Here is a 16,656-nt window from a genome sequence, read left to right on the forward strand (position 1 = left end):
AATCAGCCTGCAGGGGGCGCCGTGGGTGGTGCAGAGCTGTGCTTACCCTCTGGAGTATAGTACTTCAGGAGAGAAAGCCTCCATAACTCCTCTGCAAGCAACAGTGTTAATTTCTCTGGATGGATTTTTGTACCTTCTATCAATACTTTGATGGATGTGCAGTGGAGCCTCCATTTACATACTCAGTTATTACTTGCTTCTTCAACATGGGCCCGGATTCTAAAATATTGTCTCGTGAAGCAGACTTCCCCATAAGAAACATGCATCATTTCTTCTTGCTGCCCTGACAAAACTCCTTATTTTAGTCAAAAATGCACACTATTGTACATAAATGTGTATGTATATACAATGTTTGTGTATATATATGTACATATACTGTATTTATATACAGTATGTATATATAATGTATATACATTATATATACATATATTATGTGTATATATAATTTGTATATGTCATTATTATATATTTTAATGTGTATATTATATATATGTGTATTACATATTGTATATGTATATATTATATATTGTATATGTGTGTATATATATATTTTATATATGTATATATATTATAAATGTATAATATATTGTATATCCATCCATCCATCCATTTTCTACCGCTTATTCCCTTTCGGGGTCGCGGGGGGCGCTGGCGCCTATCTCAGCTACAATCGGGCGGAAGGCGGGGTACACCCTGGACAAGTCGCCACCTCATCACAGGGCCAACACAGATAGACAGACAACATTCACACACTAGGGCCAATTTAGTGTTGCCAATCAACCTATCCCCAGTTGCATGTCTTTGGAAGTGGGAGGAAGCCGGAGTACCCGGAGGAGAACCCACGCATTCACGGGGAGAACATGCAAACTCCACACAGAAAGATGTATATATATTTTATATATCATAATTTGGCCCTGCGATGAGGTGGCGACTTGTCCAGGGTGTACGCCACCTTCCGCCCGATTGTAGCTGAGATAGGCGCCAGCACCCCCCGCGACCCCAAAAGGTAATAAGCGGTAGAAAATGGATGGATATATATATAAATTGTATATGTGATTATTATATATTTGTATACGCGTATGTTATATATATATGTGTTGCATTTTGTATATGTATACATTATATATGTGTATATGTATTGTATATGTATATATTATATTGTATATGTGTATATATATATATTTTTTATACTGTATATGTATATATATTTTATATATGTAAATATATATATATACATATTTAAATATACATATATGAAATATATATATTTTATATTGTATATGTGTATATATATGTATATTTTATATATGTATATATATTTTATATGTATAATATATTTTATATATGTAAATATATATTTACAGGGTTTCCCACAAATTCATTTTTTATGGCGGCCCGCCACGAAAGAATTACGGCCGCCACAAATAGATTTAAAAAAAGATATATACTGTATATTTTTTTCCGGCTTTTGACTTGCTCGACCGCTCATAAAAGCAATGGGACTCTGTCTGTGAATGGAGCTTGTAGTTACAACGCTAAAGCAGTAGGTGGCGGTAGCCTACTATGCATTGTAACTCCGCCAATGTGATTATATTCCAACTCCGCGTTCTTCTCGGTCATCTTTGTAGATGCCTGACCTGTGGGAAACACTGATATATATATATATATATATATATATATATATATATATATATATATATATATATATATATATATATATATATGAAACATATATTTTTATATAGCACTTTTCTCTAGTGACTCAAGGCGCTTTACATAGTGAAACCCAATTACTAAGTTACATTAAGAGCAGGCGGGTAAAGTGTCTTGCCCAAAGACAACGGCATTGACTAGGATGGTGGAAGCGGGAATCGAACCTGGAAACCTGAAGTTGCTGGCACGGCCACTCGACCAAGCGAGCTATGCCTTCCGATTTTACATATATATATTTTATATGTAAAATCCCTGCCTTCCGCCCAAATGCAGCTGAGATAGGCTCCAGCACCCCCCGCAACCCCGAAAGGGACAAGCGGTAGAAAATGGATGGATGGAATATATATGTATATAATATTTATATATGTTTGTGTGTGCATATATTATACATTTGTGTATTGTTATTTGTGATGTGTGTGTGTGTGTGTATTTATATATACTCACACAAAAGTCTCATTGGTGCTCACCAAAACATTGGTGAGCTACAATAAAAGACAAAAAATGTCTGCGAATATTTGAACACTCTGGGGTCACCTAACAATAACCGCTAGTATTAGCACAAATTAGCAGTGAGAGGCGATCCTTCATTGGCTTTTGTCCCGGTACTGCTTTTTCCTTATAAAGCCCGGTCTCATCACGATACAAATCTCTCTTCGCCGATAAAATCCTCAAAGTGAAAATGCCCCAAGCCGCAGGCTGGAGAGCTAAAACTCTAGCTCAAAGTGGTTGCCTAGCAACCTGAAGCAATCCAGCACGACGGTGAGAGTTTGGACACATTTCAAATGTTTCTGATCACACAAAGTCATTCCAAGACAGACTGACTCAGCGCAACAATTGAGGAAATAAACAAAGTTAGAACTGTCGCTCGCCGTTGAAACTAACAAAGCCAACGCCAAATCAGCAAAAAGTCATTTTTAAGTCCACATCAAATCCCTCCTCCTTTCCAGGCTGGTTTGTTGGCTTTTTTAACTCCTATTGAGTAACAAAACAGACAAAACTTGGTGAATGGCAAGAAAAAGAACAGACACAGAAGACCGGAAGGGTTACACACTGCATAGACAGGATGTGACGTAGGCGGTCTGCCTCTTTTGTGTACCGCACAGGAAGTGATGTCGTCTAAATGTGACCCCCGCATAATGGCAGCGCACTCATGCTTTTTGCCGCACACAAAATTAATTAATTTAGTGTTCGCACACAGAGACATATTTGACTCCATCTAAAAGTTCGCAAACTGAAAAGTTTGCAAACCGAGTGCTCGTAAATCGAGGTTCCACGGTACAGTTTATCATCAGGACTACTTATATGACGGTAAAGGACGCCGCTGGAACCAGTCGTCCTTTACCGTCATGGTACTCGCATCATTTGCTAGAATTCTGGCCTAAAGGTTGAAGTACACATTTACTTAGTTGGAGGGATATCACTTAATTTGCTGCGTCTGTGATACACACACAACACAACACAACACACTACAACCACACAAATCAACACTAAAACATCTATTTGTAACGCTCACACAAAAAAGTCGTAATATTACTTGTCAATACAGTAGTCATATTGTAAGGAAAATATAATGGTTCTAAGAAATAATCTGTAATATTAGTCTGTAAATAGAAAATGTTGAGGAAAAAAGTCATTATATTACAAGAAAATAATACAATATTGTGATTGTTGTAATATGTTGGAGAAAAAGTCAGAATATTCCAGAACTGAACCTGCAATGACTTTAGAAAAAAAGTCATTTACAATAATAATGTTGTATAGAAAAGTCAAAAAAGTGCAGAGAATAAATGTGTATTACGAGAAAAAAGTAGAAAAGTTACAGGAATGAAGATAAAATGCTAAGTGGAAATAAAGACGTTTACATGAAAAAAGTCCCGAGAATGAAATAGTGATTTAAGGGAATTACATTTCTAAAAAAAAAAAAATGCTGTGATGTCATGAGACTAAAATGATGACATCATGAAAAGAAAGTTGTAATACCAGAAAAGATGTTGTAATGTCAGGAGAACACAGTTTGAATGATACATGGATTAAGAAAATGTTCCAAGACATAACCTCTAACATTAGTCTGTAAATATGAGGAAAAAAACATCATAAAATGTTGAGAAAAAAGTCCTAATATTACAAACAAAATTGCGGAAAATCTTGAAAGTTTTAAAATGTGGGAGAAAAGTCAGAGAGTTCCAAAATTGAGGGTGCGATGATTTTAGAAGATAAGTCCTTTACAAGAATAAATATTAATAACAATTAATACGTTTTTAAAAAGTAAAGCGCATAAATGTGTATGATTAAGAGAAAAAAGTAGAAAAGTTACAGGAATGAAGATAAAATGCTAGGTGGAAAGAAAAGCCTTTATGTGAAAAAAGTCCCAAGAATAAAATTTAGATTTAAGAGAATTAAAGTTGTAATTAAAAAAAAGACTGTGATGTCTTGAGACAAAAATTATGACATCACAAAAAAAAAAGTTGTAATACCAGCAAAAAAGCTGACAAGAAAAATGTCGTAATATCACGAGAATACAGCAGTAGTGTTATGAGAAAAAGTTGCATTTAAATGTAAAAAAAAAAATGGCGTAATATCAGGAGAATACACCCTTAATGTTACATGAATAAAGAAAATGTTGTAAGAAATAATATGTAACATTAGTCTGTTAATATGAGGAAAAATATCATAAAATGCTGAGAAAAGGTCTTAATATTATAAAAAAAAATGTGGAACATTGTGAACGTTATATGTGGGGAAAAGTCAGAAATTTCCAAAATTAAAGCAGCAATGTATTTAGAAGAAAAGTCCTTTACAAGAATAATGTTGCATTAATAAGTCAAAAAAAAGAAGTGAAGAGCATAAATGTGTATGATTATGGAATGAAGATAAAATGCTAGGTGGAAATAAAAAAACGTTTATGTGAAAAAAGTCCCAAGAATAAAATTTTGATTTAAGAGAATTGAAGTTGTAATAAAAAAAAGACTGTGATGTCATGAGACTTAAAATGATGACATCACAAAAAGAAAGTTGTAATACCAGAAAAGATGTAATGTCAGGAGAATACAGCTTGAATGTTACATGGATTAAGAAACTGTTCTAAAACAGAATCTCTAACATTAGTCTGTAAATATGAGAAAGAAGTCATCTGTAACATTAGCCTGTTAATATGAGAAATAAGTAAGAAGTCATCTGTAACATTAGCCTGTTAATATGAGAAATAAGTAAGAAGTAATCTGTAACATTAGTCTGTTAATATGAGAAATAAGTAAGAAGTAATCTGTAACATTAGCCTGTTAATATGAGAAATAAGTAAGAAGTAATCTGTAACATTAGCCTGTTAATGTGAGAAATAAGTAAGAAGTAATCTGTAACATTAGTCTGTTAATATGAGAAATAAGTAAGAAGTAATCTGTAACATTAGCCTGTTAATATGAGAAATAAGTAAGAAGTAATCTGTAATACTAGTCTGTGAATATGAGAAAACACATCATAAAATGCTGAGGAAAAAGTCTTAATATTACAAAAAAATGTTGAAAATTGTGAAAGTTGTAATATGTGGGGAAAAAGTCAGAAAGTTTCAAAATTAAAGCTGCAATATTTTTTGAAGAAAAGTCCTTCACAAGAATAAAGTTGCATTAATAAGTCAAAAAGAAGTGATGAGCATAAATGTGTATGATTACGAGAAAAAAGTCCCGGGAATAAAATTTTGATTTATGGGAATCAACTTTCCGAGAAAATTGCTGTGACGTCATGAGACTAAAATGTTGACATCACGAAAAGAAAGTTGTAATAGCAGAAAAAAAGGTTGACAAGAAAAAATGTCGCAGTTAAATGTGAGAAATGGCGTAATGTCACAAAGAGTACAGCTATAATTTTACCGGAGATTTGCATTTACATGTGAAAAAAATCGCAATGTCACCAGAACAATGTTGTAATGTTATGGGGAAAAGTTGTAGTTACATGTGAAAAATCGTAATATCACGAGAATGAAGCTGTTATGTGATGAGAAAAAGTTTCAGTTGCATGTGAAATAAGTCGTCATGTCCACAGAATAAAGCTGTCATGGTACGAGAAAAGGTTGTAGCTACAATTGAGAAAAAAGTCATAAACTTCCAAGAATACAGCTGGTATGTTACGAGAAAAAAATTGTAGTCATGTGTGAAAGAAGTCGTATTGTCACGAGAATGTTAACATGTGAAAGACGTGATAAAGTCACTGTAACATCGCAAAAAAAAGTTGTAGTTGCGTATGAAAAAAGTTTGGAGAACATAACAATTCCCAAGAAAAAAGTTTTAACGTATTTCCTTGAATTGTCGCCGGGTATATAGTATGCGCCTGCCTAGAATTACTGCCGGGTCAAACTCGTTTTGCAAAATAATTGGCGCATGCTTAGCATTAGCGCCGGCTCAGGATTAACGCCGGGTCAAACTGGTTTCGCTAAATATTATTTTTATTAGCCCATGTCTAGAATTTCCACCGGGTCAAACTCGTCACGTCACGAGTGACACTTCACCTGTCATCATTTTCAAAATGGAGGAGGCTGATTTCAATCATTTGAAATCGCATAAAGGGAAGAAGATTAAGAGCTATTCAGTAGGATTTAAGGTCCAAGCTATTGAATATGCTAAAAAGAACAGTAAGCAGCTATGTTTTATTAATATACACCGTAGCTGCGTGTGTCAAATATGAGACATTAAATGACTCCCGCCTCGTGGTGGTAGAGGGCGCTAGTGATCCTTCTTGCAGAAGAAGTGACAACAGGCAGCAAGTTTAGCAGCGATCGTTTATTTTTTCCTCTAGCTTGCACTTTTAACATGGAGGATTACATATCTAAAATAAAACACTTTTCTAAACTGGACTTTCAATCGAAGTAGGAGGTAATAAAGGAAGATCTCCATCGAGACAGAGAGACTTTTAAAACTGAAGAAAGGTAAGGAAGACTCCTAAAAAGGGAATAAGCGGTAGAAAATGGATGGATGGATGGACTTCTATAAACAAGTTATCGATGCTTTTGATCAGAAAGAGCTGCGCATGGACTCCATTTATAAGTAAAGGTAAGACCATAATAATGTTTTTTTTAATTAAATGTGCTTTTCGTGATGGTATCCTTACATCACACTCAAATTTTTAAGTGCAGGCCTAAATTTACCGCATGCCTTTGGTAAGTGTCGGAATGAGTAGAGGTTTTAAATTAATTAGCGCCCCGGCGGCAATTCAAGGGAATACGGTAATTGGAGAGTAAAGTGGTGATTTTACGAAGAGAAAATTGCAACATTAGGTGGGAAAAGCCATAGGGATGTGAGAACTAAGCTGAGGGTTTGGACTTGTGATGCCGCAAGAACTAATGTGTCAGTAGTCTAAAGAAAAGATTTGTTTTGAGGAGAAAGTTCGGAAACTCACCGTTCTTCCCCAGTTTGATCTCCTCTGTGGTCCTCCTGACCAGGATGTAGACGGACCACAGCATGCACATGATGGCGACCAGGTGGAACAAAACGGAGCAGACGATCTTTCTCCTCTCGCTCTTGGACATGTGCAGCTTCTCCCACTGGCCAGCAGGCGGAGCCAGAGAGAGGCGGGAGAAATGGCGTTAAAACGATCAACTTAAAGTAGCAATGATAGTCACACACACTGGGTGTGGAGCTACATTTGACCCATGCCCTTGTTCACCCCCTGGGAGGTGAGGGGAGCAGTGAGCAGCATTGGTGGCCGCGCCCGGGAATTATTTTCCAAGCCTTGATGCTGAGTGCCAAGCAGGGAGGTAACGGCTCCCTTTTTTGTAGTCTTTGGTATGACTCGGCCCCAGGGATTCGATAAGGTCCTTCTCTTTACTTGTTTATGGAAGGTTTGATGGCACTATCTACACGAGGAAAAGAGTGCCGCACCTGTGAATCCAGCAGTGAGCGCTGTTATGAAGGTCCAAATGTTTTTAACTTGGAAAAAAAATCAACGTTTAAATCATGTTTCAAGGGTGAATTTCAAAAATAACTACTTTTTTTTTTCAAGTTCTGATCATTTTTTCACCTAAATTCTGTGTTTAATTTTTTTACTTTCAAATATATTTGTGTCAGATCCAAATCCGTTTTTTTTATTTTTTTTATTTTTTTATCAGATTCAGACTTTAGGCCTAAATTTCTTGTGTGGGGGGGGGGTGTGTCCTCAACTGAGAGGGGCGGGGCATCATGACAAAAAGGATAGGTGTTGTCCCCCTACCATGGTGCCTTCAGGTGTATAGTGTGTATTTTTTAGATTTCAACATCAACACGTAATTTTTTTAGTTTAAAAGTTGATTTTTCCAAGTACAAAACTTTCGGCCCGAATGTAACTGTCAGAACGTGGACTTTGGGGGTTCGTTTTTCTGCAATGCAAAGGAAAGTTGGAGCGGGCAAGGCGTGAAGGTAATGACATCTTTTATTTTAACACTATAACTACAAAAAAAGAAGCAAACAAAAGGCGCGCTCAATGGCGGAGAACAAACTTGACTAATGAAACAAAACTTGCACAAAGGCAGAAACTATGAACAATAAACAAAAACTTACTTGGCATGGAAGTATGAAACAAGCAGCGTGAATCGTAAACATGGGATAAAGTAGAGCGCAGGTAAAGTCGCCAGGTTGACTTCCTGGCAACTTTCGCTTTAAATAATAGACCTGATTAGTGACAGGTGTGCGAGTGCAAAACGTGAGACAGGTGCGTGACACGAGGACAGGTGAAAACTTAAGATGTGACTTTAAGGTTTTACTACTTACGTATAAAATACTACACGGTCTAGCTCCAGCCTATCTTGCCGATTGTATTGTACCATATGTCCCGGCAAGAAATCTGCGTTCAAAAGACTCCGGCTTATTAGTGATTCCTAGAGCTCAAAAAAAGTCTGCGGGCTATAGAGCGTTTTCCGTTCGGGCTCCAGTACTCTGGAATGCCCTCCCGGTAACAGTTCGAGATGCTACCTCAGTAGAAGCATTTAAGTCTCATCTTAAAACTCATCTGTATACTCTAGCCTTTAAATAGACCTCCTTTTTAGACCAGTTGATCTGCCGCTTCTTTTCTTTCTCCTATGTCCCCCCCTCCCTTGTGGAGGGGGTCCGGTCCGATGACCATGGATGAAGTACTGACTGTCCAGAGTCGAGACCCAGGATGGACCGCTCGTCGGGACCCAGGATGGACCGCTCGCCTGTATCGGTTGGGGACATCTCTACGCTGCTGATCCGCTTGAGATGGTTTCCTGTGGACGGGACTCTCACTGCTGTCTTGGAGCCACTATGGATTGAACTTTCACAGTATCATGTTAGACCCGCTCGACATCCATTGCTTTCGGTCCCCTAGAGGGGGGGGGTTGCCCACATCTGAGGTCCTCTCCAAGGTTTCTCATAGTCAGCATTGTCACTGGCGTCCCACTGGATGTGAATTCTCCCTGCCCACTGGGTGTGAGTTTTCCTTGCCCTTTTGTGGGTTCTTCCGAGGATGTTGTAGTCGTAATGATTTGTGCAGTCCTTTGAGACATTTGTGATTTGGGGCTATATAAATAAACATTGATTGATTGATTGATTGAAAACTAATGGGCAATCATGGAAACAAAACAAACAAGGAAGTGCAAAAACAGGAAACAATGGAGTCTTAAGCGAAACAGAACATAACTAACCAAAACTTGATCACAAGACATGACAGTAACTCCATAGGCTGTCTAACAAGTTGATTCACTCAACATTTTTCAGCCGGAAGATGATTTAACAAGTTGTAATGTTGTGTAACTGCACTTTTTGTGAGTACAAATATTATGTATAGTAAATAGTTTTAAATAATTTTAAATGTGTTTGACCAAAAAAAAAAGGCACTTTTAGGTTTTCTATTTTTGCAGCTACTATCCGCGTTTTTTCGCCATTTTTCTTCGGGTCTTCTAGTCAGTCGAAGGCGGTGAAGACATCATCTGTAATAATACTTTGTAAATATGAGACAAAAAGTCATAAAATGTCGAGAAAAAAGTTGGACAACTACAAGAAAATAGTTAAAAATGGTGAAAGTGTAGAATATATAAATGTACAATGATAAGGTTTGCATTATGTAAAAAAAAGTGAAGAGTGTTCATTTTTATAATGACAAAAAAAAGTAGAAAAGTAACCTGGAAGAATTATGAAATACTTGGTGTAAATAAAAATATTTACGTGAAAAAAAGTCACAAGAATGATTTATGAGAATTTTTGCTCTGAGAAAAAGGTTGTAATGTCCTGAAACTTAAATGATGACATCATGAAAAGAAAATTGTAATACATGAAAAAAGTTGACAAGAAAAAAAGTCAAAATATCACCGGTATAAGTTGTAACGTTACGTGACAAATGCTTAATATCACGAACATAAATTGTAATTTTGGTGAAAAAGTTGTAGTTATAAGTGAAAAATGTGATATCATGAGCATAAATTGTAATGTTAAGTCAAAAAGTTGTAGTTACTTGTGAAAAATATCATAATATCACAAGTGTAAGTTTTAATGTTACATGAAAAAATTGTAGTTACATGTGAAAAATGTCGCAATATCACAATAAGTTATGTTACATGAAAAATGTCTTAATATCTCAAGGATAAGTTGTAATGTTACAGGGAAGAGTTGTAGTTACATTTGAAACATTTCCTAATATTGCGTGTATAAGTTGTAATGTTACGTGAAAAATTGTTGTTACATATGAAAAGTGTCATAATATCACAAGTATAAATTGTAATATTCTGTGAAAAAGTTGTAATATCCCAAGTATAAATTGTAATTTTACAAGAAAAAGTTGTAGTTACATGTGAAAAATGTCATAATATCACAAGTGTAAGTTTTAATGTTACATGAAAAAATTGTAGTTACATGTGAAAAATGTCGCAATATCACAATAATAAGTTTTTATGTTACGTGAAAAATGTCTTAATATCTCAAAGATAAGTTGTAATGTTACGGGGAAGAGTTGTAGTTACATTTGAAACATTTCCTAATATTGCGTGTATAAGTTGTAATGTTACGCGAAAAAAATTAGTTACATATGAAAAATGTAATATCACGAGTATAAGTTGTAATGTTCTGTGAAAAAGTTGTAATATCCCATGTTTAAATTGTAATTTTACAAGAAAAAGTTGTAGTTACATGTGAAAAATGTCATAATATCACAAGTGTAAGTTTTAATGTTACATGAAAAATTTTTAGTTACATGTGAAAAATGTTGCAATATCACAATAATAAGTTGTTATGTTACGTGAAAAATTTCTTAATATCTCAAGGATAAGTTGTAATGTTACGGGGAAGAGTTGTAGTTACATTTGAAACATTTCCTAATACTGCATGTATAAGTTGTAATGTTACGTGAAAAAAATTGTAGTTACATATGAAAAATGTCATATCACGAGTATAAGTTGTAATGTTCTGTGAAAAAGTTGTAATATTGCAAGTATAAGTTGTAATTTTACTTGAAAAGTTGTAGTTACATGTGAAAAATGTAATATCACGGGTGTAAGTTGTAATGTTCTGTGAAAAAGTTTTAGCTACATGCGAAAAATGTCTTAATATCGCAAGTTTAAGTGGTAATGTTACGAGAAAAAGTTGTAGTTACATGTTAAAAATGTCATAAGTATAAGTTCATCAATCAATCAATCAATCAATGTTTATTTATATAGCCCCAAATCACAAATGTCTCAAAGGACTGCACAAATCATTACGACTACAACATCCTCGGAAGAACCCACAAAAGGGCAAGGAAAACTCACACCCAGTGGGCAGGGAGAATTCACATTCAGTGGGACGCCAGCGACAATGCTGACTATGAGAAACCTTGGAGAGGACCTCAGATGTGGGCAACCCCCCCCCTCTAGGGGACCGAAAGCAATGGATGTCGAGCGGGTCCAACATGATACTGCGAAAGTTCAATCCACAGTGGCTCCAAGACAGCAGCGAGAGTCCCGTCCACAGGAAACCATCTCGAGCGGATCAGCAGCGTAGAGATGTCCCCAACCGATACAGGCGAGCGGTCCATCCTGGGTCCCGACGAGCGGTCCATCCTGGGTCTCGACTCTGGACAGCCAGTACTTCATCCATGGTCATCGGACCGGACCCCCTCCACAAGGGAGGGGGGGACATAGGAGAAAGAAAAGAAGCGGCAGATCAACTGGTCTAAAAAGGAGGTCTATTTAAAGGCTAGAGTATACAGATGAGTTTTAAGATGAGACTTAAATGCTTCTACTGAGGTAGCATCTCGAACTGTTACCGGGAGGGCATTCCAGAGTACTGGAGCCCGAACGGAAAACGCTCTATAGCCCGCAGACTTTTTTTGAGCTCTAGGAATCACTAATAAGCCGGAGTCTTTTGAACGCAGATTTCTTGCCGGGACATACGGTACAATACAATCGGCAAGATAGGCTGGAGCTAGACCGTGTAGTATTTTATACGTAAGTAGTAAAACCTTAAAGTCACATCTTAAGTGCACAGGAAGCCAGTGCAGGTGAGCCAGTACAGGCGTAATATGATCAAACTTTCTTGTTCTTGTCAAAAGTCTAGCAGCCGCATTTTGTACCAACTGTAATCTTTTAATGCTAGACATTGGGAGACCCGAAAATAATACGTTACAGTAATCGAGACGAGACGTAACAAACGCATGGATAATGATCTCGGCGTCTTTAGTGGACAAAATGGAGCGAATTTTAGCGATATTACGGAGATGAAAGAAGGCCGTTTTAGTAACGCTTTTAATGTGTGACTCAAAGGAGAGAGTTGGGTCGAAGATAATACCCAGATTTTTTACAGAGTCACCTTGTTTTATTATTTGGTTGTCAAATGTTAAAGTTGTATTATTAAATAGAGGTCGGTGTCTAGCAGGACCGATAATCAGCATTTCCGTTTTTTTGGCATTAAGTTGCAAAAAGTTAGCGGACATCCATTGTTTAATTTCATTAAGACACGCTTCCAACTGACTACAGTCCGGCGTGTTGGTCAGCTTTAGGGGCATGTAAAGTTGGGTGTCATCAGCATAACAGTGAAAGCTAATACCGTATTTGCGTATGACGTCACCTAGCGGCAGCATGTAGATGCTGAAGAGTACAGGGCCAAGGACCGAACCCTGGGGAACTCCACATGTTACCTTAACATAGTCCGAGGTCACACTGTTATAGGAGACGCACTGCATCCTATCAGTAAGATAAGAGTTAAACCATGACAGGGCTGAGTCTGAAATACCAATTCGTATTTTGATACGCTCTAATAAAATATTATGATCGACGGTATCGAAAGCAGCGCTAAGATCGAGGAGCAGCAACATAGATGACGCATCAGAGTCCATCGTTAGCAATAGATCATTAGTCAGTTTTGCGAGGGCTGTCTCAGTCGAGTGATTTGCCCTGAAACCGGATTGAAAGGTTTCACATAGATTGTTAAACGCTAAGTGCTCATTTAGCTGCTCTGCAACAATTTTTTCGAGGATTTTCGAAATAAAGGGAAGGTGAGACACCGGTCGGTAGTTTACCATGAGGTCTGGATCGAGGTTAGGTCTTTTAAGGAGAGGATGAATAACCGCTTTTTTGAATGCAACGGGAACAGTGCCCGAGGAAAGTGATAAGTTTATAATATTTAGCACTGATGGACCTAATAATACAAAAAGCTCCTTGATAAGTTTCCCAGGAAGTGGGTCAAGTAAACATGTTGTTTGTTTTATTCCATTTACACGTTGTAACAATCCTTCTAATGTTATTTCATCAAAACGAGAGAAACTATTTTGGATATTTGCAGTATCCGCTGTATATACAATCGTATCTGTGTTACTATAACCCCGTTGTAGCTGGGACGCATTGTCTTTAATCTCCTTTCTAATAAGTTCAATTTTCTTATTAAAGAACTTCATAAAGTCATCTGCCGAATGGGTGGAGCTACTGGAAGGAGTCCCTTGTTGGGTTAGCGATGCTACTGTACTAAACAAAAATTTTGGATCGTTTTTATTAATGCGGATGAGATTTGAGTAATAATTAGTTTTAGCTAAGGTAAGCATGCGTTTATAAGTTATTAAACTATCACTCCATGCTTGATGGTGCACCTCAAGTTTAGTCGTGCGCCATTTGCGTTCCAGCTTTCTACATAATAATTTCTGAGCTCTAGTTTCTTCAGTAAACCATGGCGTACGCCTTTTTGGAGCCTTTTTTAACTTCAGCGGTGCTATACTATCAATGGTTTCGCGCAGTGCGTTGTTAAAGTTGTTAGTGAGGTTATCAATAGACCCCACATACTTTGGGAACGGTGCCATTACCGAGGGCAGTAGGTCCGCAAGAGTCGTCGTTGTGGCAGCATTAATGTTGCGGCTGCTATAGCAGTTATTATTATTATTAGCTTGCCGAACATGAGTCTGAACTTCGAATTTTATAAGGTAATGATCGGACATTACTTTAGTATACGGGAGTATCATAACTTTGGAGACGGTGATACCTCTGACAAGCACTAGGTCTATCGTATTACCGCTGCAATGCGTCGGTTCATTTATTATTTGTGTAAGACCACAGCTATCAATTATAGTCTGGAGCGCCACGCACGGTGGGTCCAATGGGGTATTCATATGGATATTAAAGTCCCCCATTATAATTATATTATCGGCGTGCGTCACTAGATCAGCAACAAACTCTGAGAATTCATTAATAAAGTCCGAATAGGGCCCTGGGGGGCGGTAGATAACGGCCAGGCACAGAGGCAGAGGTGTGGCAGACTTCATAGAAAGCACCTCAAACGATTTATATTTATTATTTAAGTTAGGACTAAAGTTAAAGTTTTCGTTGTATATTAGTGCGACACCCCCTCCCTTTTTGAGGTGACGGGCAATATGCGCATTCGTATAGTTAGGAGGGGATGCCTCATTTATCGCAAAAAAGTTGTAATGTTCTGTGAAAAAGTTGTAATATCGCAAGTCTAAGTTGTAATTTTACATGAAAAAATTGGAGTTACATGTGAAAAATGGCATATAAGTTCAAGTTGTAATGTTATGTGAAAAAGTTGTAGTTACATATGAAAAATGTCATAATATCACGGGTGTAAGTTGTAAAGTTCTGTGAAAAAGTTTTAGCTACATGCGAAAAATGTCTTAATATCGCAAGTATAAGTGGTAATGTTACTTGAAAAAGCTGTAGTTACATGTTAAAAAGGTCACAAGTATAAGTTGTAATGTTCTGTGAAAAAGTTGTAGTTACATATGAAAAATGTCGTAACATCACAAGTATAAGTTTCAATGTTACGTAAAAAAGTTGTAGTTACAGACCAAAAATGTTGTAACATCACAAGTATAAGTGGTAATGTTCTGTGAAAAAGTTGTAGTTACATGTTAAAAATGTCATAAGTATAAGTTGTAATGTTACGTGAGAAAGTTGTAGCTACATATGAAAAATGTCGTAATATCACAAGTATAAGTTGTAATGTTCTGTGAAAAAGTCGTTACATATGAAAAATGTCGTAACATCACAAGTATAAGTTTCAATGTTACGTAAAAAAGTTGTAGTTACAGACGAAAAATGTTGTAACATCACAAGTATTAGTGGTAATGTTCTGTGAAATAGTTGTAGTTACATGTTAAAAATGTGGTAATATCGCAAGTATAAGTTGTAATGTTACGTAAGAAAGTTGTTGCTACATATGAAAAATGTCGTAATATCACAAGTATAAGTTTCAATGTTCTGTAAAAAAGTTGTAGTTACATATGAAAAATGTCGTAACATCACAAGTATAAGTTGTAATGTTCTGTGAAATAGTTGTAGTTACAGATGAAAAATGTAACATCACAAGTATAAGTTGTAATGTTCTGTGAAAAAGTTGTAGTTACAGATGAAGAATGTCATAACATCACAAGTATAAGTTGTAATGTTGTGTGAAAAAGTTGGAGTTACGGATGAAAAATGTCGTAAAATCACAAGTATAAGTGGTAATGTTCTGTGAAATAGTTGTGGTTACATGTTAAAAATGTCATAAGTATAAGTTGTAATGTTACGTGAGAAAGTTGTAGCTACATATGAAAAATGTCGTAATATCACAAGTATAAGTTGTAATGTTACGTGAGAAAGTTGTAGCTACATATGAAAAATGTCGTAATATCACAAGTATAAGTTGTAATGTTACGTGAGAAAGTTGTAGCTACATATGAAAAATGTCGTAATATCACAAGTATAAGTTGTAATGTTACGTGAGAAAGTTGTAGCTACATATGAAAAATGTCGTAATATCACAAGTATAAGTTGTAATGTTACGTGAGAAAGTTGTAGCTACATATGAAAAATGTCGTAATATCACAAGTATAAGTTGTAATGTTCTGTGAAAAAGTCTTAGTTACAGACGAAAAATGTCGTAACATCACAAGTATAAGTGGTAATGTTCTGTGAAAAAGTTGTAGTTACATATGGAAAATGTCGTAACATCACAAGTATAAGTTCCAATGTTACGTAAAAGTTGTAGTTACAGACGAAAAATGTCGTAACATCACAAGTATAAGTGGTAATGTTCTGTGAAAAAGTTGTAGTTACATGTGAAAAATGTCATAAGTATAAGTTGTAATGTTATGTGAAAAAGTTGTAGTTACATGTGAAAAATGTCATAATGTTACAAGGTTTTCTATTTTTGTATCAACTATTCATGTTTTTTTGCCATTTTTCTGGGGGTGGAGGAACGTCACCTTTGTGAGTACCAGGGCTGCATTATGTAAGAGTGTGTGTGTGTGTGTGTGTGTGCGTGTGTGTGTGCGTGCGTGCGTGCGTGCGTGCGTTACCTTGCGCAGTGGTTTGAGCTTGGTGTCCATGATGAAGTGGTAGTGGCAGAGTTCACAGCAGCGTGTGTCGGAGGACTTGATCCACTGGTAGAGACATGCATGATGGACGAAGCTCAGGCTGCCGGTGCACAGACATGGCATGATGAGGGGACACTCCTCCTCGCCCTCGCAGTGGCAGATCCTGCACACACACACACACACACAGAACGCATA

General features: G+C 36.6%; 1 protein-coding gene across 3 annotated transcripts in view; it reads right to left on the reverse strand.

The window, feature by feature from the left end:
• Nucleotides 1–16,656, reverse strand: part of LOC133539146 (E3 ubiquitin-protein ligase MARCHF4-like) — a 58,342-nt gene that overhangs the window by 3,311 nt on the left and 38,375 nt on the right. For 2 of the 3 annotated variants that reach the window (XM_061881254.1, XM_061881253.1), the window contains exons 5-7: nt 16,444–16,624; nt 7,099–7,243; nt 47–91 (exon numbers count right to left, since the gene is read on the reverse strand). In XM_061881254.1, coding sequence (XP_061737238.1) covers nt 47–91; nt 7,099–7,243; nt 16,444–16,624 — 371 coding nt within the window. The remainder of the gene's footprint in view (nt 1–46; nt 92–7,098; nt 7,244–16,443; nt 16,625–16,656) is intronic. The other variant, XM_061881256.1, reaches the window with a different exon arrangement.

This window comes from Nerophis ophidion, linkage group LG20, assembly GCF_033978795.1.
Source record: "Nerophis ophidion isolate RoL-2023_Sa linkage group LG20, RoL_Noph_v1.0, whole genome shotgun sequence".
In the NCBI taxonomy this organism is placed as follows: domain Eukaryota; kingdom Metazoa; phylum Chordata; class Actinopteri; order Syngnathiformes; family Syngnathidae; genus Nerophis; species Nerophis ophidion.